The sequence below is a fragment of the Plecotus auritus genome (genome assembly GCF_963455305.1).
Source record: "Plecotus auritus genome assembly, chromosome: 13".
Lineage (NCBI taxonomy): Eukaryota > Metazoa > Chordata > Mammalia > Chiroptera > Vespertilionidae > Plecotus > Plecotus auritus.
The window spans coordinates 5306709-5331071 of NC_137779.1; the positions used below are offsets into that span (position 1 = coordinate 5306709).

General features: G+C 58.1%; 1 protein-coding gene across 2 annotated transcripts in view; it reads left to right on the forward strand.

Annotated features, from left to right (window-relative positions):
* Positions 1-23710, forward strand: part of FAM222A (family with sequence similarity 222 member A) — a 51243-nt gene extending 27533 nt beyond the window's left edge. Inside the window, exons 2-3 of one of the 2 annotated variants that reach the window (XM_080649993.1) lie at positions 1013-1139; positions 21419-23710. In XM_080649993.1, the coding sequence (XP_080506119.1) occupies positions 1058-1139; positions 21419-22680 (1344 nt within the window). In that variant the 5' untranslated portion in view covers positions 1013-1057 and the 3' untranslated portion in view covers positions 22681-23710. The remainder of the gene's footprint in view (positions 1-1012; positions 1140-21418) is intronic. The other variant, XM_080649994.1, reaches the window with a different exon arrangement.
* Positions 23711-24363: the final 653 nt, after the last annotated feature.

A 24363-nucleotide genomic window follows, 5' to 3' on the forward strand; every position in this document is an offset into this window, starting at 1 on the left:
GGACTCTGGGTTCTCAGAAAAGTGGATTTTGTGGAGAAAAGATGCATGTTTCCATGTGAACACTGGGCATCCAACTGGGTGAGCTGCCTCCTGTGGAGACCTCGGCCCGGCCTGCAGGCTGCCCTGGGGCCCTGCCCTCTCCGTGTGGGGTAGGAGCTGCTCAGGGCACCTGGGCTCAGGGTAGGGTCTGAGACTAAGGCCAGGCTCAGCGTTGTCAGGGCCGGAGCCTCCCTCATCCTCCCAGGGACGCCGTCCTAGACATCTCCCCTCGGGAGCTGTGAGAGCGCCCCAGACCAGGGCAGGCCACCTTCGGTCAACCAGAGCACCCGTGTACTCACTGGCAGCTCCTGGGCACCCCTCCCTGCAGGTCCCAAAGATGGCAGATGGGGTCTTTGCCCCTGGTGAGCTCCAGGCTGTAGGGGGGGGGGGGGGGCGTTGCACAGTCTGCTCACAGGTGGTTGGAAGGGAGCTGGAAGGACAGCCTGCGGAGGGGAGGAGGGGAGCGAGCGTGAGGACCCGAGGAGGAGGAGGAGGAGGAGGAGGAGGGGGCCGCCCTCTGGGCAGGGCTGGGGCAGGTCCTGGAGGAGGGGCCGCCCTCTGAGCAGGGCTGGGGCAGGTCCTGGAGGGGGGGCCCGCCCTCTGAGCAGGGCTGGGGCAGGTCCTGGAGGGGGGCCGCCCTCTGAGCTGGGCTGGGGCAGGTCCTGGAGGAGGGGCCGCCCTCTGAGCTGGGCTGGGGCAGGTCCTGGAGGGGGGGCCGCCCTCTGAGCAGGGCTGGGCAGCTCCAGCCCCTCGTCTGGAGATCCATCCCTCAGGAGACGGCCCCTTCCCTTCCTGTGAGCCCCAAGGAGCCCCCTGCTGGGCCTCACTCCAGCCTGTCTGAGGAGGAGGAGTGGGTCTGGTGTTCTGTGGGGCAGGGCCGGAGCGGGCAGTGACTCCCAGCTGAGGGAGGTGGGAGGCTGCGGGCACGGGCACGTTGCAGTGTGTGACGAGCACCCCCCCTCCCTCCTCACAGGGCCCCTGCCACAGAGCCTGCCGCACCGAGGGCCCCAGTGCAGCCATGCTGGCCTGTCTGCAGAGGACCCAGAACCCCCCGGGCCAGCACCTGGCCTGCCCGAGCAAGAGCCTGGAGCTGCGCAAGTGTGAGTGGGCACCCTCGCCCTGCACGCCCCCCTCCACGCCCCCCTCCACGCCCCCCTGCCCCTCCACCTCTCCCCTTCTCTGCCCACTCTGAGTCCACAGGACTTTCTTTCTGTGTCTGGACATGGCAGCTTTCCCATCTCAGGCCTTTGCAGGGCAGTTGCTGGGCAGAGAATGCCACCCACACCCCAGCATGTCCACCCTCCCTGACCCTGTCTTGAACTCTCCGTGTCCCGCTAGGCCTTTGCCCGGGCTGTGCTGCCTCTCTGGAGTCCCTCCCTGGCAGTGGCACCCACTTCTTTTGTCTGGCCAACTCCCGCGGGGTGTGGCCACTTCCCAGCAGCCTTCTCTGACCACGACCAGCGCCGTGGCCCCAACCCCAGCCCCTCCTGTGACACTGCCATGTCTGTGTCGCCACCGTCACATTCCTGCTCCACAGAAAGCGGGGTAATGTGGAGCAAGTGGTCCTGAAGGGGTCCCGGCCCGCCTGACTCGCTGTGACCTGGGGCATGCCCTTGCCCTCAGCCTTGCTTTTCCACGCGTCAGGTCAGGGGCTGGACTGGGTACCTGTCCTCCGTGACTCCCTGGACAGAGACCTGGTTATTTTGGCCGCCCTAGGGTTGGGTGTTTTGTTTTAATTGTGAAGTATTTGGAAACATTTAAAAACGGGGAGATTTGAATAAAAATATGGACTTCTGGTGTCTCTTGGGGAAAAACAACAACAGAGGATCCGGTGACAGAGGCCTGTGTTCCTGGACTAGAGCTATTGGCTAGAACTGAACTGTTGCCTCTTAAAGGGGACACATCTCCGGTTCACCACAGTCCCTACCCCTCCCTGTCACCTCTCTCCAACAGCGCAGGATCAGTTCCATTTATCACTGCTTCCACTGCTGCTTTCTTCTTGTTTAATATGTGTTTATCTTTAGAGCGTACATTCTTGGGGTCCAATATTCAAAAGGGATGAAGGGGTACACAGACCAAAACCGCCCTTTCCCCACACTGCCCCGCCACCTCCTGCCAGAGGCAGCCAGTGTTGTCAGCTTCTCGTGTGTCCCTCCCAGAGCTGTGCGGTGCACGTCCCAGCCAATGTGTGTGCACACGCATACTTCACACACTGACCTGCCCCTCGCTTTTCCACTCAGTGACACCGCCTATATGTCAGCATTTCAAGAGCTTCCTCATTCCTTTGCCATTGCAAGGATGGTCCATAAATACCTGACCCGTCGCTTAAGTAGAACTAGGCCCAGCCTGTGGCCGTTGTAAACAGTGCAGCAATAAAGAATGGCACGTGCGCCACGCCGGTGTACACTACAGGATACATTTCTAGAAGTGGGAATGCTGGGTCAGAGGCGTGTGCATTTGTAGCTTTGCTATCTGTCTTATCTCTGTGTCTCTGGCCCGTTTTCCCATTAGGTCGTCGGTTGTTGTTGCTGTAGACCTCTGTGTGGCCTGTGAATGGCAGGGGCTTTCCCCGATTGGTCGTTTGCCTTTGATTCCACCATGGAGGAATTGTCTTTCTGGGTGAAATTTGTCGTTATTTCCTTTTCCCATAGCCTTCGGATTTTGTATCACACTTTAAATGTCCTTCCTCATGCTGACATGGGAGAGTTTCTGTTTTTAAAGCAGCTCCCCCAGGGTTTCTTCTAGTTTTTTTATGGTTTAGTTTTTTAAATATATGCTGTCTGATTGTTTTGTAATTTCTCTGGTGGAAAGTTCGAGATGTGGACCCAAAGGTAATCCGCATCGGTGCAATACTATTTTAATTATTGTAGTGTTATCATACATTTTAAATGTTTTAACATCTCTCTATTGGGATGTAATTCACAAAGCACACAATCCACCCCTTTGCGGTGCACACAGTAATGGTTTTTAGTATGTTACAGAATTTTGCAACCATCACCACAGTCCATTTTAGAGCATTTCGTCACTTCAAGAAGAAATCCGTCTTAACCATGAGCAGTCACTCCCTGACCCCCGCCCTTCCTTCTCTGTAGATCCCTCTTCCGGGCTTTCATAAGGAGGGAGTCATACAGTAGGTATGACTGGCTTTTGTGACTGGCTTCCTTCATTTAGCAAAACGTTGCGAGGTTCAGCCATGTTGTCGCTGGAGTGTAACACACTTGAGCACTTGCTGATGCGAGCTATTCCTCGTTATTCACCATCCTCCCACGCGGGATTTCCTGGGCTGTTCTCTCTATTTTTCTGTCTGAACTATGGAATCAGTTTATCTAGGTGAGAACAAAAATCCTGATGTGTCTTTACTGGGACTGCATTAAATTTGTAAATCAGTGTAGGAAGACATGGTGACGTCTCTCCCTCCAAGAGCGTGGTCTGTACCTTTCTGTGTGTTCTGACTTCCTTGTGCGTCCCTCGGGCACGTTTTAATATTTGCTTCGTTTAGATCCTACACATTTTTTTAGTTTATTTCTGGATAGGTAACCTTTTTGGACAAGTCTTTTTTTTTCATAAGTAGAGGTTATTTATATAAAGGCTGTTGACTCCTGCCACCTTACTGAAACCTTTTGTTTGTAATGGTTTTTAATTTAGTCTCAGGTTTTCCAGTTATACTATTGTATCATTTGCAAATGATAATTTTACTTCCTACTTTGGAAGTTTTATACCTTAATTTCTTTGTCTTGTATAGTAGGGTTGGCTGCTATCTCTGGAACAATGGAAAATAGAAATGGTCATAACACGTTCTTGCTTTGTCCCATTTCTCATTAAAAAATGAGAAGCTTCTAAGATTTCTCCATTAGTACAATGCTGGATTGGGGCAGATATCATGTTAAATACGTGTCCATCCATTCTTGTTTTATTAAGAATTTTAAAAATCAAGAATGGAAGTTGCAGTTTACCAAATCTGTGAAGATGATCACCTGGGTATTTCCTGTGATTGGTTAATATGTGTAATGATACAGATTTCTTCATACTGAGCCATCCTTGCATTCCTAGTTGAATCCCAGTTGCTGATGGTGCACACTTCTTTTCAGTGTGCCCGGGCTTGGGTGAGCCCTCTTGCTTAGGAGTTCTGCCTCCGTGTCATGAGTGAGAGTGGCTTCGTTGGAACAGTTTTGATTGGGCTTTGCTGTCAGTGTTATGGAGCATGAAGGCTCTGTAAGTTCAACTAGAAAGGGGTGCTCTGTTCTTAAAAGATTGGCTGCTCTCCCATTAAACGGTCTTGGCTAGTGCATTTATTTTGGGTGGGTGGATAGCTCTTTGATAACGTTCTCTGGTTCTTCTGTAATAATTTATGTTTTAATTGTTCTGCTTACTGAATGAGTTTGATAAATTATATCCTCTAGAAAAGTATTCATTTTATCCAGGTCTTCAAATTTATTTGCATGAAGCTGAACAAAATAATTTACAATTCCTTTAAAATGATTAACTCACCCTTATTTCTTAAATTGTGTCTTTTGTGCCCTTTTTTCTTTTCTTTTTTCTGATTAGGTTAGTTAGCTAATGAGGTTATTTGCCTCCTTGTCCCAAAGAGCCATATTTAGGATTTATTAGTAGTCACCCCTTTCTGGTTTCCAATTCATTAATTTATGCCTTTATCTTTATTAAAATCTTCCTACTTTCCTTGTTTAACTTATTTAGAAGCTTAAATCTTTATACTGATAAACAAGGAAAAATTAAGGCTTTGAATGCTCTGAACACTGCTTTAGCTATCTTCTATAGGTTCTAATGTGTAGTCTTTTCTCTAGATATTTTATAATTTGGGTTTGATTTCTTCTTTGACCTAAGGCTCAGTTGAGTTCCATTTTTCCACCCAGATAGTAGGTGCTTTTGTGTTTTGTTCTTTCTAGTTTTATTGCATTACTAGAGCCCGGTGCATGAAAATTCATGCACTCGGGGTGGGGGGGTCCCTCAGCCCAGCCTGCGCCCTCTCACAGTCCGGGACTCCTTGGGGGATGTCCACCTGCTGGCTTAGGCCTGCTCCCCAGGGGATCGGGCCTAAGCAGGCAGTCAGACATCCCTCTGGCAACCTGGGGGCCCTCAGGGAATGTCCACCTGCCGGCTTAGGCCCGCTCCGCTTAGACCTGCTCCCCAGGGGATCGGGCCTAAGCTGGCAGTCAGACATCCCTCTGGCAACCTGGGAGCCCTCAGGGAATGTCCACCTGCCGGCTTAGGCCCGCTCCGCTTAGACCTGCTCCCCAGGGGATCGGGCCTAAGCTGGCAGTCAGACATCCCTCTGGCAACCTGGGAGCCCTCAGGGAATGCCCACCTGCCAGCCTAGGCCCGCTCCGCTTAGACCTGCTCTCCAGGGAGCAGCCTAAGCCACAGTCGGACATCCTTAGCGCTGCTAAGGAGGCAGAAGAGGCTCCCACCATCCCACTGCACTCACAGCCGTCAACCCGGCTTGTGGCTGAGCAGAGCTCCCCCTGTGGGAGCGCACTGACCACCAGGGGGCAGCTCCTGCATCTGCCCCCTGGTGGTCAGTGCGCGTCATAACGACCGGTCGTTCCTGGTTGTTCCACCATTAGGGTCAATTTGCATATTACCCTTTTATTATATAGGATTATTATATAGGATGATCAAAGTTTTCTTTGCAATATACTCTATGGTCATTTTTTGTGAGTTTTGACTATTTATGGGGAAAAGAAGATGTGGCTCTGTTTTCAGGATTCAGAGTCTGGTGTGTACCAATTATATCAACCCCATTACTTATGTTAGTTAGGTCTTCTATACCCTTAGTTACCTGTCACGGAGAGAGAAATGAATTAGATGCCCACTGCTAATGTGTTCCAGTCTATTTCTTCTTGTGGCACCTACAGCTTCGGCCTGATGAATGGCGATGCAGTGTTATTTAACACATGGATATTAATACCTTAAATCTTCACAGTGACTTGCATCTTTCTTTACTATATTTAATCCCTTGGGGGCAGGTTCAACTTCATCTGTTCAGATAGTAACCTCTGCTCTTCTAATTCACATTTTTCTTGAAACCTTGGCCAGTCTTTTTATTTCAGCCTTTCTGAATTACGTTGCTTAGGTGTGACTCATATGCTGTAGAGTTGGATTAAGCTTTGTGATTCCATCTGAATGCCTTTGAATTTTTTTGAGAGCTTAGCCCATTTACATTTATTGATATGACAGATATCTCATCGTAGTTCATTTTGTGCTTTGCTATAATTGCTTTCAAAAGTCTTTCCCTAAGTGATCTGTGTTCCCTGCTTTATTCTGTGCACCCACCAGTCATGAGGAGGGTTGGTGTAACTTTAAAGGATACCCTGACTTTCTATTTCTTTGGAACAGTATCTATTACTTCCCCTAAGATGAATAAAATGTTGAAATTAGTGTGCAGTCGATGCTCGAACAGCACAGGTTGGAAGAACATTGGTCCACTTACATGTGGGTTTTTTAAAATAAATACGTACAGTACCGTAAGTGTATTTTCTCATCCTTGTGATTTTCTTAGTAACATTTTCTTTTCTCTAGCTTGCTTTATTGTAAGAATACAGTATGTAATGCATATAACATACAAAATACATATTAATCAACTGTTTATATTATCGGTAAGGCTTCTGGTCAACAGCAGGCTATTGATAGTTAGGTTTTGAGGGTGTCAAAAGTTTTGTGGATTTTTGACTGTGTATGGGGGTCGGCACCCCTAACTCCTGTGTTGTTCAAGGGTCAACTGTGTTTTCTTTTTCCTTCCACATTTCACCCTCTATTAGCTGACGTCAGCTTTAATGATGGCCTCTGACCCCAGCTGTTAACGAAGAGGCACCTGTGTGCTTACACTCCTGTCCCTCTGTCATGAGGGATGCCATTACTCGTTCCTGGGCTTGTAATGTTGGCATCTGGCTGCAGCACCACAGCTGTTCCGTCTGCCTCCCGGGGGAGCAGGGTCCGTGCTCACCACCAGTTCTTCTGCCTTAGTCTCCCATCACCCGGAACCTGGCCCTCTGGTCTGTGGCCTCAGGCCTCTTGCGCACAGCACTCCTGGAGTCCCCAGCCTTCGGGACGGCCGCCTGTCGCCTTTCTACTCCAGTGAGTGAAAGTCACCGGGTCACTCTGTTCCCTTGAGGATTTCTGTACCTTGTTCTGGATGTTGCCATGGAGAAGCTGAGGCCTGACTTTCCTCCTTAAATTTCATTGTGATCTCTGCCTCTCTCATGCCATTCCTTCCCCGGCCTGTGTCCCGGGATGGACCATGCACGTCTGATTTCCCGGAGCACAGGCCGCGCCCTTTCGACAGACAGATCCAAGGCTTGCACTGCCTCCCTTTCCTTCTTCAGGGACCCCAGTTCAGCAGATAGGCTGTCTTTCTGCCCATCTTCCCTCTGCACCCTCCTCCCACGACGCCTTTCTAACTCAGTTCATTTGCTGCCTGCCTTCCTCGCACTCGTCGCCTTGTCCCGTTTGCTTTCACAATGAGACTTTCCTTCCGCGCTTGTAGATCTGCTCTGTGGTTTTGCTTCACAGAAACGGCTGTTACTGCATTTTCCCCTTCACAATGAAATATTCAGCCGTATTCTTTCTCTTCTGATGCAGTGTTTTGCCAGCCATCACTTCACTTCCTCGCTTTTCTTGTGTGTTCTCACTGGGTCCTGTGCGGGGCTTCTTCGATGAGCTGTGTCTGGAGGAGGTGGGTTCCCCCAGCCCAGCGTCCCCCCAGCTGCCTCAGAGACAAGCAGGTCCCACCTGTGCCGTGACTGTGTGGTCTCTTAGCGCTCTCCTTTGCCCTTCAGAACCCAGTGGGGCAGCTCTGCCAGCTGACGCACCCCTAGTTTCACTGCTGCAAAGACGGGGTGGAGATTCTAGAGCCAGGGCGTGTCCCTCACGTTTGGGAAGTGCGGGTTGCTGGCTCTGAAATCTCCGGCCACGGCACCTTCCCTCGCTTCCTCCCTCCCCCCACTTGATCTCCCTGGGCACCCTGTCCCTCTGCTTTTGTTTGTTTGTTCGGGGGTTAGCTATCTCCCGGTTTTGTCAATGTTGGAATTGGTGTTTTCATTCCACGTTGCTGTCAGGGTAGCCCCAGGAAGAGAAGGGGGTGCCCTCTGGCGGGGTGCTTTCAGGAATAGGGGTTTAGAGAACTGGCTGTCTGCCTCATCAAACAGAACAATGACAGGTCACCTGGGAGGGCCTTAAGCTTCAAGGAAATGTGTTTTCCACGCACGCACGCACGTCCCCTTCACTCCTTCTGTGGCCTCCAGGGGGAGCAGCTCACTGTCGTCTATGAAGTTAAGTACTTCACGGCCCATGTGGTTGTCCATGGCACCCAATTCTGAGCAAAGCATTTACAGTAAACATGACTCTCCTCCCAGAGCTCACCAGTGTTAGCAGCTTCTCAGACGCCCTCCTGAAGCCCTGGCCGGAGGCGACGTTGGTTGGAGCGTCAGCCCCTGCATCAAAGCTGTGGGTTCGGTTCCTAGTCAGGGCGTGTATGTTTCTGTCTCACATTGATGTCTGTCCCTTTCTCTAAAAGTCAATAGAAACATATCCTTGAGTGAGGATTTAAAGAAAAAATACCCTCCTGAAAAATATGCATGGGGAGGGGCAATAAGTACTTGTTACATAAACATCCTCACCCTGTGCTCTCAGCTCCTGGCCGGTTTCCTTACCAATACTCGCGTATCTTCCCGATTGCTCCCCACCTACAGGAGGCGCCCTCATCCTCCTACCCGCTGCACAGGCAGAGCGGGAACAGCTGCAGCCGCCCTCCTGTCGGTGGACACCTGGGTTGTTTCTGTCCCTCGCTGTGCTGAACAGTGTTGTAATGAACACCTTTGTGTGTGTGTCTGTGCAAAAAATTGTCCCAGAATGGACTTGCTAGCTCACAGGATCTGTGCACTTTGACCTTTGATTGCTACTGTCCCGCTGCCAGGGTTCCTGCCTTGCCCTCTGCTGGAGGCAGGGACGGGCTTGATGACCTGGCAGCCTTCCTGGTCCGAGGCCAGAACGAGGGAGGCCAGCGAGGGCGCCCTGCTTCCCCTGCCATCTTTGCACTTGTTGGCCAAGGCGCTGACTCAGCCTGTAATTGAAGCGCACAGGAAAGCGGGGGCAGGAAGGGAGATCAGCCATTGAACTGGGCCCCTGCGCCAGTCAGGCCTGCACAGCTGGCAGCGGAGGTTCCTGCCCTCTCCTCCGGGGCAGTCGGGCCCAGGTTTCAGGACTGGGCCAGGTGGGTCAGCGTGTTAGGGCCTGGCTCCTCCTGCTGTACAGTCAGGGGTCAGACCAGATGGACCCAAGAGGCTGTCCAGCTCTGACCATCTGTGATGACCATGTCAGAAGCCCAAGAAAGGGCGGACGGACATGGCCCAGCCTGAGGCCCGCCTCCCTCCTCTTCCTGTGAAATGGGGTCAGAGCAGCCTGAGTACTCAGGGCTGCACAGGAATGGCCGCCACCGAGCCCTGAGCATGGCTGGCAAACCGGAAACGGCTGCAGCTCACCGCCAGGATCTGAGGTCAGGCAGGCAGAGGAGCGGCTCTGTGGCCAGGAGTGTGGGTGGCCGGCTAGCAGTCGTGGCCTGTCCCAGGTGGTGGGAGAAAGTGACCTGGGAAGGAAGAAAGGAGAAGTGTCAGGGGAGGGAGACGTCCCCCCGCCCCCCTGCCTCAGGTCTTTACTCCCAGCTGCCGGCGTCCCTGGGTTCCACACGGCACCTGCTCACCCCGGACAGCTGCTCAGGACCCACTAATAAACACTTGACCTTCTCATCATGGTGTTGATTCACACGCTTTGAGTCCTGTCCTGTGCTGCTAAAAGTACGGGCTGTGCAGAGAGCTTCAGAGAGGCACGTGGGGGACCTGCCATCCAAGCAGGGGGAGCTGGGGCCACGACCCAGGACACTCTGCCACACCTCGTGTGAGCCATGCCGCCTCTCTGCACCGCAGGCTGCGCCTCTGTGGGGTGCCCGCTCTGCCCTCCTCCCCCCCATGAGCCCGCAGAGCACAGGCTTTGAGATCACAATGGTCTGGGGGTCAAATTCTGGCTGTGCCCTGCATGGGTCGTGGGCATGGTCTCAGGCAAGTGAGTCACTAGCCATCGCGGGGCCTGGTAGCCAACTCAAACACTTTGCCCCCACCCCCCACCCCCAGGTGGTGGGAGACCCCCTCCCCACACCCATACCCACAAGGGGACAAGAGCTTCCTGACCCCTCTCCCCGAGCAGCTTCGAAAGGCTTGCTAACCCCAGCTCAGGGGGCACTCTTCTCCCCACTGCCAGGCCTCGCCTGCCCTCCACAGCGACCCTGACCCTGTCCTTGACCCTGACAGGCTGCAGCCGCTGCCCCGGGAGCATTCCTGCAGGTGCAGCTGCTTCCACTCGCACTAATAAAATACGGAAGAAACAAAGCAATTTAAAATCCCAATAACATTAAAAACAAACCTCTGGTCAGGCAGCAGATGCAATTATGCAGCCTGGGGGTGGAGGGCAGGCCCAGGCCGCTGCGGAGGGGACGCTCGGAGAGGACGGGGGAGAGGACAGAGGTCGGAAACGCAGGGCAGGGCCGATGGCGTCAGCCCCCTCCCCATTAACAAATACAAATGAGCTCTTAGCAAAGTAGGCAGGCGACTCCCTTCATCTGCTACAGCGTCCAACCTCAGGCCGCCCGAGGGTGATGACCTCCGAGGATGACAGAGACCCAGTCACTGCCTCCATCCACACTGCAGAGTCCTGGCCGGCTCAGTAAGACAGGGAACATAAATACCAAGTCACAAGGATTAGCAAGAAGTAAAACTAGCTGCATAGAAACCCCAGGAGAATAAGAATTCAGCAAGATCACAAAGATAAGATCAACGTACGAGCTAAACTGTCTTCCTCGACAGCAGAAGTTGGCCAATGTTTCCTGTAAAGATCCTGGGTCTCACTGTAACCACGCCACCGGGGAGGTGGGAGAGGCGCTGCAGCTCAGAGCTGTCCCAGCCCCAGGGACAGGAAGGGGCGTGGCTGTGTTCCAATAAAACTTTATATACAAAAGCAGGCAGCAGGCCAGAGTACACGCTCCTGCTCTACTCCTGTGACAAAGACTTGAAACATAAATCTTACCCAAAGATGCTAGTATAGTTTTTTTGGAAACGGCGTTGTGTATGGTAACACGTGCCATACCATTCACCATTCAAAGTGGCTTTTTCCCCTTCGCGTCATGTTTTCAAGGCTCATCCGTGTTGAATGCACATATGTATGTTCATGCACGTATCGGCACTTCACTTCTGTGATTGCCAGCTAGTCCCCCGTTGTCTGGCTCTGCGATGTTTGATTATCCATGTATCAGCTGGTGGGTATTTAGGTTGTTTCCACTTTTGGGGCAGTTATGACTAATGCTGCTGTGAACATCCAGGCACACGTGACTGGTAGGCGTATGCTTTCATTTCTCTTGGCCGCTCCTAGGAGTGGGATTGCCGGGTCACAGGGGCGGTCTATGCTGCTTTGGGGGGAACTGCCAAACTGGTTTCCAAGGCAGCTGCCCATGTGACATTCCACCAGCAATTACAGGGTTCCAGTTTCTCCACATCTTCACCAAAACGCACCTGTCTCCTCCATTCCAGCCGCTGGGGGGTGAGCGGTGACTCTCCCTGTGGTTTTCACTTCTAATGGTGAAGGATAATACTTAGCACCTTTGTATAACTTTTTGAAGAAATGTCCTTTTGGACATTTAACAATGGTTTTTAATATTTTGGGGCCACAGTTGACTGCAGGCAACTAAAACCACAGAGAGCAAAACTGCCGATGCGGGACTCGTGCAGGGAGAGCCGAGCCCTCGCACGCTTTGCAGAAGCGACGGTGAATATCCTCCTCAGGCGGGAAGGCTCGGCTAACTGAGCGGGGAACACACACAGGAAAGACAGGTTGGACCACTTTAAACACTGGGCTCAGCAAAATGTACGTGAAAAAGTGAGGATGAGCCAGCGTTTGAGAGGGCGTCACAGTTCTTTATAACGGACCAGCACCCAGAACGGAGCGCCCGGCTTTATAATGGACCAGCACCCAGAACGGAGCGCCCGGCTTTATAATGGACCAGCACCCAGAACGGAGCGCCCGGCTTTATAACGGACCAGCACCCAGAACGGAGCGCCCGGCTTTATAACGGACCAGCACCCAGGACGGAGCGCCCGGCTTTATAACGGACCAGCACCCAGGACGGAGCGCCCGGCTTTATAATGGACCAGCACCCAGAACGGAGCGCCCGGCTTTATAACGGACCAGCACCCAGAACGGAGCGCCCGGCTTTATAACGGACCAGCACCCAGGACGGAGCGCCCGGTTTATAATGGACCAGCACTCAGAACGGAGCGCCCGGCTTTATAATGGACCAGCACCCAGAACGGAGCGCCCGGCTTTATAATGGACCAGCACCCAGAACGGAGCGCCCGGCTTTATAATGGACCAGCACCCAGAACGGAGCGCCCGGCTTTATAACGGACCAGCACCCAGGACGGAGCGCCCGGCTTTATAACGGACCAGCACCCAGGACGGAGCGCCCGGCTTTATAATGGACCAGCACCCAGAACGGAGCGCCCGGCTTTATAATGGACCAGCACCCAGAACGGAGCGCCCGGCTTTATAACGGACCAGCACCCAGGACGGAGCGCCCGGTTTATAATGGACCAGCACCCAGAACGGAGCGCCCGGCTTATAATGGACCAGCACCCAGAACGGAGCGCCCGGCTTTATAATGGACCAGCACCCAGAACGGAGCGCCCGGCTTTATAATGGACCAGCACCCAGAACGGAGCGCCCGGCTTTATAATGGACCAGCACCCAGAACGGAGCGCCCGGCTTTATAATGGACCAGCACCCAGAACGGAGCGCCCGGCTTTATAATGGACCAGCACCCAGGACGGAGCGCCCGGCTTTATAATGGACCAGCACCCAGGACGGAGCGCCCGGCTTTATAATGGACCAGCACCCAGGACGGAGCGCCCGGCTTTATAATGGACCAGCACCCAGAACGGAGCGCCCGGCTTTATAATGGACCAGCACCCAGAACGGAGCGCCCGGCTTTATAATGGACCAGCACCCAGAACGGAGCGCCCGGCTTTATAATGGACCAGCACCCAGAACGGAGCGCCCGGCTTTATAATGGACCAGCACCCAGAACGGAGCGCCCGGCTTTATAACGGACCAGCACCCAGGACGGAGCGCCCGGCTTTATAACGGACCAGCACCCAGGACGGAGCGCCCGGCTTTATAACGGACCAGCACCCAGGACGGAGCGCCCGGCTTTATAATGGACCAGCACCCAGAACGGAGCGCCCGGCTTTATAATGGACCAGCACCCAGAACGGAGCGCCCGGCTTTATAATGGACCAGCACTCAGAACGGAGCGCCCGGCTTTATAATGGACCAGCACCCAGAACGGAGCTGTGGCTGCGGAAAGATGCGAGTGGGAGGGGCAGGGAGCTGGTGGGGTGGGGCTGGAGGAGAGCGGGGGGACTCTCAGTGGGAGGGCGGGCAGGTGAGCCGGACCAGCATGGCGTGGATGAAAACAGGAGTAGGTATAAAGGAGGGAGAGATGAGGCAGCAGGGTCAAAGGCAAAGAGCCGCCAGGAAGACGGGCGGGCAGCTCTGCAGCTGGTGAGCATGGACAGACACCGGGGCCTGGGTACAGGGAGAGAAGGAGGAGTGGGCTCGCAGAGTCAGCTCCCAGGCAGGGAGCAGGTGAGAGAAACTGAGGCACGGGTGAGGGGAGGGAAATGGGCCTCCAGGGACACAGTGGCCACCCCAGAGCTCCAGCCTGGGGGTGTGGGTACCCGTGTGTGCCCGGGAGCAGCTGCTGGTGTTTACATACAGGAAGCCCTGAGTGCCTGAGTGTGTGTGAGAGAGAGCTTCCACGCACGTGTGCACACACAGAGAATGAGAGGCTCCTCTGCTGTGCCCAGTGACAGCCACGGCCCGGCACTGCCTCGTCGGCCCAGACAGCAGCCTTCCCCATGCACCCAGCCTTCCGACAGGCATCCTCTCATTTCTCACCACTCTGCCCCTTAGGGGAAACGGAGGCCAGGGAGCTGGGTCACTTCCCCGAGGCCCCCAGCTGCTTAACTGGGGTACCTGGGTCCACACCTGACTCTGATATCAAAGACCCTCGGGCTGCCCCCTGGGCCAGTGGGCTGGGGCAGATCAAGTGGGGCAGCCTCCCTGCCCCTTGTCCTCCCAGGAGGCCAGAGAGCACCCGGCCCCACCCCTCCTGGGCGGCCTCATTAGGGATTCTCCGGACGCCATAGCTCAGTGGTCGGCAAACTCATTAGTCAACAGAGCCGCATGTGGCTCGCGAGCCGCAGTTTGCCGACCACTGCCGAAGCTAATTAGTGTCCCATAACTGAGCGTGCAGGAGGCTGCCACCTCCAAGGCAGCCAAAGCAGCCCCTCCCTGTGGGCGGGCCAGGCCCTGTGCCCTGGGCCCCCCTCCCCCCTCAACACAGGTCACCCCCACTGTGACTTCCTGAGCCTTAAAGGGGCGGGAGGTAAAGCTGCGGCAGCAGGACAAATGGCATCTGCTGGACACCTGCTTTGTGGCCGGCACTTCACTTCTCCCACCATTCCTGTGGCAGGGCTACCGTCACACCATTCACAGCCCAGATGTGGAACAGCCTCAGGGTGCATTCGGGGCGTCAGGAGGGACCGGCGTTCAGCAGCACAGTAACTGAGGGATGAGGTACATCCATGGCTGATGCCTGGGTTCCCACAGAGAACCCTGTGTGGGGGACCAGGAATTCTGGGCTGACGTCGGGCCCCTGCCCCACCCACCACCTCCACCTGCCCCTGCTGAGCAAGTACCACGGGCCTCACAGTGCAGAGTCTCCACCCCTTCCCTTACAGATGGGAGGCAGGGTCCCGTTATGCCGCTGCCAGGTCACCCACAGCACGTGGTAATGCTGGCCGTAGCCCGGCTCCAGCCCGCATCCCAGCTGCTCCCCTCTGGGCTCCACAGCAGAGCGCCCCCTCCACCCGCCTCCCCCGCTCAGCCTCCCAGAGGCAGGGAGCCAGGCCTGGGCTCATGTCTCCCTGCGGCAACATCAAATCTCAAAGGGCTGCTTTTTATTGGCTTCACTTACTCGTTAATGACCCCGCCTCCTTAACACCCCTGTGAAAGGCCCATGACATTAACTTAACCGAGTGATGACTGGCCCGCACCCCTGCCAGCCTTTTAAATTTCCCAACGAGGCTTAGGTGGGGGCTGTGGCGGGCAGAGCGGGGCAGGGGTGCCCAGTGCACAGGGTGGGCGCCTGGGTTTCTGGCGGCTGCCCTGTGGCCTCTTGGAGGCCTCGGAACAGGGCATCCACGGGATTCTGCACGCATCCATCCTGCTCCCATCTGCACATCATCTCACAAGTCAGCGTCCCAACGAGGCTTAGGTGGGGGCTGTGGCGGGCAGAGCGGGGCAGGGGTGCCCAGTGCACAGGGTGGGCGCCTGGGTTTCTGGCGGCTGCCCTGTGGCCTCTTGGAGGCCTCGGAACAGGGCATCCACGGGATTCTGCACGCATCCATCCTGCTCCCATCTGCACATCATCTCACAAGTCAGCGTCTCTGGGCAGGCAGGGCACCCCTCCCTGCCCACCGCAGTCCCTCTCCTGCATGCGCCCTCTGGCTCATTCCCTGCCCAATCTGTCCTCCAGGGGGCAGCAAAAACATGGGAACTTGCATTCGCAACCCCTGCTTGATACCTGTTCCTTGAATGTCCAACCTCCTCCTGAAACCCAGGGCCCACCTCCCAAGGATGCCACAGAGACTGCAGAAGGGCAAGCAGAGGGAGGCTGTGGGCAGGAGAGGAGGCCCAGGGAGGGAGGCTGTGGGCAGGAGAGGAGGCCCGGGGAGGGAGGCTGTGGGCAGGAGAGGAGGCCCGGGGAGGGAGGCTGTGGGCAGGAGAGGAGGCCCGGGGAGGGAGGCTGTGGGCAGGAGAGGAGGCCCGGGGAGGGAGGCTGTGGGCAGGAGAGGAGGCCCAGGGAGGGAGGCTGTGGGCAGGAGAGGAGGCACAGGGAGGGTGCAGAGGGAGGGCTGAGCCAGGTGGCTGGGCGTGAATGCACCCTGAGCAGCTCTGAGCTCACTCAGACCAGCTCCTTGGAAGGCTGCAGAGAGGCCCCGGGGGCTGAGGAGCGGGTTAGAGGACTGCCTGGCCCAGGACAGCGCTGCCCCAGGAGGGGCCCAGGGAACCCTGGAAGGTGTGGGAGGAGGAGGCTGTGGAAGGCAGCTCTCCATGGCCGCGTCCGCGACGCGAGCCCCTCCCAGGACTAACTCGCCGGGTGCCACAGCCTCGCTGTCCATTCAACACGGCATCCCCGAGCACCTACGACATGTTGGTGGGGACACGGCAGCGAGCGAGCAGCTCAGGGAGCCCACGCAGGCAGATTCAGTGCCTGTGGTGACGAAGCTCCCCTCGCCATGGGCCCCTCCCCCGCCCCGCAGTCACCCCACGAGCGCCGCCCCTTCTCACCACTGCTTGGGAGCCGCCGCAGACAGCTGGCTCTGCTGCTTCCTTCACGTGAGGCCTTTTTCTGTGTCGTTGCATTTGCCAAAACAAGGCTGCGCAGTGACAGCGAACACAGGTGGCTGGGCCCACCTCCAGGGACCCAGGCTGGCCCCAGGGGCCAGGGACCCGCAGCCGTGGCCGCGAGACCCTGGTGGGAAAGGCTGGGTGAGACGCCGGGTGCCTCGGGAACACGGTGGGCAGCAGGGGCAGCCGCAGCCAGGCCAGGCGACTCGGTGACCTGTGGTCCACCTGAAGTCTCACTCCCAGGACACCGAGGAGCACTGCGCAGGCCCAGCCACGCACGCGTCCAGGCAGGACGGGCACAGGCTGCCAGCCGGCATCTCTAGGAGCAAAGCAGAAGCCAGACAGCTGCCTGCCCGCATGGCCTCTGAGGGGTCACCTGTCTCTCTGAGCCTCAAGGCCGAGTAAGATCGTCTTCCTCTTCGGCTCAGTGGATAGGACTTCCGTCTGCAGACTGACGGGTCATGAGTTCAATTCCGGTCAAGGGCATGTACCTCGGTCACAGGCTCCTCCTGGTCAGGGCACATGCGGGAGGCAACCAATCCATGTATCTCTCTCACATCGATGTTTCTGTCTCTCCCCCTCCCTTCCACTCTGACAGTCAATGGGAAAACACCCTCAGGTGAGGATTAACAACAACCACAGACGATCTTCCTCCTCTTTCTGTGGAAGGAGAGGGAGAGCATCCTGAGTCTTCTGCTCCCGTGGGGGCCTGCCCTGGGTGCGGAGGGAGAGGTGGGAGACATGGGAGGAGAGGACTTGGGAAACTGACCAGGTCCAAATCCCAGCTCTGCCCCCTTGCCATCTGTGTGGTCCTGGGACTCCCCGAGCCTCCCTTCCCTCCTCGGTAAAACGAGGGCCTGTGTTCGTTACCTACTGCTGTGCGGCAAAGTGCTTCAAAACCTCATGCTTAACGCTTCGGCGACCGTGTAGTGGCCCCACGGCTCCGTGCACCAGGAAAGCCGGAGGGGCTCAGCGGGCCGGTCTCCTCCTCTCTCCCAAGGCTGCATCAGAGGTCGGCCGGAGCTGCTGTCATCCGAAAGCGTGACCGGGGCTGGAGGGCCCACTCCCAAGAAGGCCCCCAGGCTTGTGCAGGAGGCCTCAGGGCCTCCCCAGGCGGGCCTCCCCACGGCTGCTCCAGCGTCCTTCCATGGAGCTGCCTCCCCCAGAGCGAGTGATCCAAGAGGGAGTGAGCCAGGAGGCCGAGTGCCTTCTATGCCCCGCCCGCCCCCCCCCCCCCGCCCCCGCCGGACCCCACACTCCTTCCCTTGCAGGTTGTACAGGTCGGCTGCATTTGCAGTGGGAAGGGACCACAAAGGACAGGAAGATCTTGGAGACTGCCTTCCCGATGCCACAACTTGTCTGCTTCCTCGCCTGTGGAAGGGGGACACGCCCACCTCTCAGGGCTGTCAGGTGCTCCAGACGAGAGAGGCCGAGGAGAGCTGTAGCCTCGGAGCCCAGCATGTGCCACGCACGCCCCCAAGGGCAGCCTCCGCTGTGCCCTCACCATTGGCTCCAGGAAAAGCCGGAGCGACCAGCCCCCTCGAGGAGCCTGCTGACCTGCAGGGGCCAGATGGGGCCCTTCCTTCAATGGGTGGGAACTGTAACAGGCATTGCTTCCCCCGCCCCTTCCGCTTAAGGTTTTAAACACCTAATTTATTCCATCCATTAGATAGATTTTGTAGATTTAATCATTTTCACAGTTGGTGGCTCATTGGATACTCAAGATAAACTCCAAATGGAAGTATAATGGTGAGGACAAATGAGTTTTCACACCACAATGGCAGAAACTTGCTTGGAAAGAGAGTTTAAGAGGCAGAAAAATACATACAGATAGAATGTTTTCCCCGGCAGCTGCTTTTGCTGACTATAGTAGGTTACCACAGTTAATTTCACCAGTTTTGTTCATCTGTAAAATTGCATAAAAGTGACATTTTTGTGCTTATTATAGCAACTGCTGATTTATGGCTGGAAATGAAGAGCTGGTCCCTTTTCTGCGGGCCTCTCTGAGCGGTGCTAAGTGCCCATGAAATTGCTTGTATAATGTAGTCTAAATCCAATCCCAGAGAAAGAGTCCCCCGTTGGCCAAAATGACATTTCCATTCTCCACACCAACTTTATCTTAGGCCACTTAGGCGGGGGCTGCCCCAGGCAGGGTCAGGATGGGGGCCCCTGGCTGTTTCACCTGTCCGGCCCAGGTCAGGCCAGGGGGGAGCACACTGCTCCAGCCTCCTCCGGGGCTGCCGGCCCTCCCCTCCCTGCTGCCCGGCCCGCCCCTCCCCTCCCTGCTGCCCGGCCCTCCCCTCCCTGTTGCCCACCCCTCCCTGCTGCCCAGCCCTCCCCTCCCTGCTGCCGGGCCCAGTAGGCCCCATCCTGGCACCAAGGGAGGGGCAGACTGGATGGCCTTCCTAACGTGCTGCCTGCCCTGCGCTTCCTGCTTAACCTTCCCTGGCTGCCCAGGCCTGGGGCAGGCCTCTCCCCCGCACTGCTGACACTCGGGGCCCTGACAGTTCTCTGTGGGGGGCTGCGCTGTGCATCATGGATGTTCAGCAGCCCCTCTGCCCACTAGATACCAGTAGCACCCCCTCAAGTTGTGACATCGAATGCAGCTCTAGACCTCACCAGCGTGCCCTGAGGTAGGAACGCTGTGAGAGCCGCTGCCCTCGGTGAGGAGCGCCCTCTCCGTGCGGTTCAGCCCGAGCACGGCCTGCCCAGGCCTCTGGGCCTCTCTGCACGCTGCTCTGGGCTGCTGCCCTCTGAATTACTTACAGTTCCCACCGGACATCTTCCTCCCTCGTCACCCCTTTCACCACGGCCTTAACTGGGGTGCCCTTTCTTCCAAAAAGCCATCTCTGACCCTAACCGGTTTGGCTCAGTGGATAGAGCGAGCGTCAGCCTGCGGACTGAAGGGTCCCAGGTTCAATTCCGGTCAAGGGCACGTACCTTGGTTGCAGGCACATCCCCAGTAGGAGGTGTGCAGGAGGCAGCTGATCTCTGTTTCTCTCTCATCAATGTTTCTAACTCTATTCCTCTGCCTTCCTCTGTAAAAAGTCAATAAAATATATTTTTTTTAAAAAGCCATCTCTGGAGCCCGGCTGGGTCCTCCTCAGCGTCCCCCCCTGCCTGCCCTTCCCACCACAGCATGCCTTTGCCCACATTGGCTGTGGGCCCCAAGGGGGCCGTGGGTGAGGCTCTGGGAGGACGGGACATCTGCGCTCTGCCGCAGCCAAATGCCAGGCCCACCTGTGCACAGGCCCCACCCCTTCCTCTCCCGGAAGGCCCTGGCCCCAGGCACGGGAAGGAATGACCGCAGACTTGGAGAGCACCCGCTTCAGCTAACACCCCACTGCCATCGACTTGTTAAAACCTCACAGCCACTCTGGGAGGCAGTGTTAGCAGCACCCCCATTTTACAGATGTGGAAACTGAGGTGCCGGGTGGTGAAGGCCCCTCCTGAGTCCCCCTGGAGGCACTGGTGGGTCCTGGGGGCGCCCACAGGACAGGGAAGGCAGTTTGCCTCGGAAACCTTGTAGGGTCTTCCTCACCCAAGGGCCCAGACAGGTCCCGATCTCCCAGCACCTACTGTGCGCCTCACCGGCTGCTAGGCCCCTTGCTACAATCGAGGTCACCCTGCAGACCTGGCACGATCTTTACCCCCATTCCACAGGTGGGAAAACTGCGGCTCAGCTTTGCAAGCGACTTACACAGGGCCACACAGCCCTACAGCCAGGCCAGCCAGCTCCAAAGCTCGGGCAGGGTCTTTCCATCCACCTGGTGCAGGCCCCCTGCCTCAGACAGGGCCCTGGGCAGCAGGAGGAGTGTCTTGGGACCGGGGCGAGGCTCTGGATGGGAGAAGGGTCAGCCCACCGCGACCTGCCTCCCTGTGGCAGGGGCCAGTTGTGCCCACTGCACACAAAGCACAGTTCACAAAAAAGGCGGTGGCTTTGCAGGCGACAGGCAGACTCAGGATGGGGCTGGGCAGCCAGGGCGCAATGTCCCTCACCCGCCTGCTGACTGGACAGGAAATGTGGCACCAGGTGCAAGCCCGCAGCAGCGGCCCCCTTCCCACCAGGCCTGACCACAGACCAATGCCCCAAACCCCCCATTTGCCAGGTGAGGAAAGGGAGGCACCGAGAGGGAGGGGCAGACGTGCGCACCCACAGGCACTGTAGCAAAGACAGACAGCACCAAGCGCGTCGGGGCGTGGAGCCCGGGCACTCCTGGCTCTGCCGGTGGCCTGTGCCTGGCACAGTCTCCTTGGCAAACTGTCGGGACCTTTTCTCCTAAAGCTGAGCATCTGCCTCCCCGTGTCCCAGCGGTTCTGCTCATGGGCATGTTCCCAACAGAACTCGCTGAATACACACGCCGGGCCAGAGGGCCACTGAATCAGCCCCAACTTGGAAACGACTCCCACACGGTAACGGGAAGGATAAGCAGACTGATGTAGTCACACACGGAGAGCACACACCAATGCGCGGAGCAAACGCCGCCGCACTGGCCTCTCAGACGCAGCCTTTAGTGACAGCGGACGCAATGCGAGTGCCGCCCGCGCCCCCTCACCAGGGACGCACCAGGCGCTGGTCCTTGCAGTGAGCAGACAGGAGGGCCGCTGACCTGGCGGGCTGGCCACTGGGAGGGGCCGGGCCCTCGGGACACTGGCCACGCCCTACCCCTGGCCTCAGGCATTGTCACAGGAGCGTGTCTGACTCCTTTCCTTCTGCGTCCATGGAGCTTCACAACGATGAAGGGAGGGAGGCACGAGGGAAGGGCGGCCGGGCCGTGGGGGCGGCTCCAGGCCTCCTGAGTCACCTGCTCAGTGCTCACCTGTGCTTCCCTCTCCCCTGTCCCCCCAGGCGAGACGGTGGCCAGCTCCATGCATTCCTCCCGCTACCCGAGCCCGGCCGAGCTCGACGCCTACGCTGAGAAGGTGGCCAACAGCCCGCTGTCCATCAAGATCTTCCCCACCACCATCCGGGTGCCGCAGCACAAGCACCTGGGCCGCACCGTCAACGGCTACGACACGTGCGGCCAGCGCTACAGCCCCTACCCGCAGCACGCCGGCTACCAGGGCCTGCTGGCCGTCGTCAAGGCCGCCGTCTCCTCCAGCGCGGCCGCGCCCGCAGGGCCTGTCAAAGGCGTGCTCAAGAGCGCCGAGGGCAAGCGGACCAAGCTGTCGCCAGCTGCCGTGCAGGTGGGCATCGCGCCCTACCCGGCGCCCAGCACTCTGGGGCCCTTGGCCTACCCCAAGCCTCCCGAGGCACCCGCCCCGCCACCCGGCCTGCCCACGGCCGCCGCCACGGCCGCCTCCGTCATCCCCCTGCCTGGCCGCGGCCTGGCCCTGCCGCCTTCCAACCTGCCCTCCATCCACAGCATCCTCTACCAGCTCAACCAGCAGTGCCAGGCCCCGGGCACGGCCCCCGCTGCCTGCCAGGCCGTGGCTGTGCCCCAGCCCAGCCCGGCCAAGCACGGCCCGGTGCCCAGCTTCCCCAGCCTGGCCTACTCAGCCGCCGGCCTGCCCGACTGCCGCAGAGGCGCCGAGCTGGGCCCGGGAAGCACGGCCTTGACGTTGGCTGGAGCCGCCAAGCCGGCAGGGTACGTGGATGGCAGCCTGGACTACCTGCTGTGGCCACAGAAGCCACCCCCACCGCCGCCCCAGCCTCTGCGGGCCTACAGCGGCGGCACGGTGGCCAGCAAGTCCCCGGAGGGTTGTGGGGGGCGGGCGTACGAGCGGGCCAGTGGGTCCCCCCTCACCTGCAGCGTGGGGCTGCCTGCTGGCCTCACCGTGGGCCAGTACTTTGCCGCCCCCTGGAACAGCGTGCTGGTGACGCCCACCAGCGACTGCTACAACCCGGCGGTGGCAGTGGCGGAGCTGGGGCCCGGGGGCGCCCGGGAGCTGGCAGGGCCGCCCGCGGAGGCCCTCTCGGGCCTGCCCAGCAGGAGCGTGTGCAGCACGGCGGCCCTGAGCAGCAGCCTGCAGTCGCTGGAGTATCTCATCAACGACCTGCGGCCGCCCTGCATCAAGGAGCAGATGCTGGGCAAGGGCTACGAGACCGTGGCGGTGCCCCGGCTGCTCGACCACCAGCACGCCCACATCCGCCTGCCCGTCTACAGATAAGGCCCGCCTGGGCCGCACGGACGGATGGACAGGGCACCGACGGGGAGGCGGGCGGAGGACTGTGGTTGGCACGCAGGGGCCACTGGTGCCACCGGGAAGCCGGGCTGGCCGCTGCCGGGTCCGTGGAGGTCTGGCAGGTGACCTGGCTCACCAAGGCCCCTCCCCCACATCAGCGGCCCCAACACGGGGAGGGCCTCCCTGCGTCCATGCTGGCAGAGGTAGGGGAGAGCCACCACCTTCGCCACCGGTGTTTCTCTGGCTCTCCCGGAGGAGCTCAGGCCAGGGCGGGAGGCAGGAAGAAATGTGGGGCTTAGGTCAGGGGGCTAAGTAGCCCCAGGGGTCAGACAGCTCCCCCCACAAGCCCCGGGCACCTGGAAAAGCGACAGAGGGAGTCGGTGGTCCCGCAGGGCCCCCCACCAGCCAACCCAGGTGAATGCCACTCATGGGGGCTCCAGGGACCACCAGGCCCCTGTCCCTCCTCTAGGTTCTCCTCCCCTCCCCCATTCCTTCCCAACACAGAGAAACCGCGCCCCATCCCCCTGCCCCTAACCCTAACCCGCCCCCCTTCCCTTCCCTCCAGCACGTCCCACGGGGCTGCTGGGCACAGCTTGGGCCGCGCACCGCACAGGGCCCCCTGTCTGGAGACGCCTCTCGCACCCAGACGACCTCCCTGAGCTTGAGGCAGGGGTGCCCTCCCCCATTCGCACAGGGACTGCCCTGCCTTCCTGGGGTTCTCGCTGGAGCCAGGGAGGGTGCTGCTGGTTTTAACTGGGAGACCCAGGGCAGCTCCCTTCCTGCCAGGGCCCGCCCCACACCATCGGGGTTGAGGGAGGCAGCAGGGGCCCCTGGAGCCCCCGAGGCCCGCTCCCCCGCCGGCCCCTCTGGCGCCCCAGAAGCGGTACTGTATCTCTCCAAGGCCTGTTCGAGCACTAAGTGCATTTACAAATCTCTGAGAATGTTTTTTATACTAAAATTGACCATTATATTCTACTGTGAGAAGTGCCGTCTGCACTGTATTGTTTTAAAAACGAAGAGGAAGAAAAAAGGAAACCGGTGGTGTCTGCTGTGGATTGTTCGGCGCTCGTGTTGCGCCTTCTCCTCCCCTTGGGAGGGGAGCATGCCCCCCACGCAGGCCAGGACCTGCCCCGCGCCGCCCTGTGATGTCCCTGCCACCCACGCCCCAGCTCCCAGGTGGTCGCCGTCGTTGGCCTCGTCCGCATCAGCCACTCGGTCAGGCCGAGGTCCCTCCGCAGAGCAGAGCGGCCGAGACAGAACCCCCCGGGGCCGCGGCTCCTTCCCTGGACCGAGCGGAGGGGTCTGGGTGGCGTCCCCCCGTGTCACTAAGTCCCTTCCCAGCTCTTCTCTGTGTCATACAGGGTCCCAGCTTCCATGGGGACACGTGTGGCTGGGGACAGGCCAGAGTGGCTGGGCCGTGGCACCTCCCTGGGCAGCCCAGCACACCCACCCCATGCCCTGGTGCCTGGCGACCACCCCCACCCGAGGGCTCAGCTTTTTCAGCACTTCCTGTGCTGGGCATTTTCATACACACGAGTCTCATGGGGGCCCCACCACCCCTTGCAAGGTGGCGGGTATTCTAGAGGAAGAAACAGGCTCAGAGATGGGAAGTGACCTGCCTCAGGTCACACAGCAAGTCTGCAGAAAGTTGGGATTCGGACCCACAGC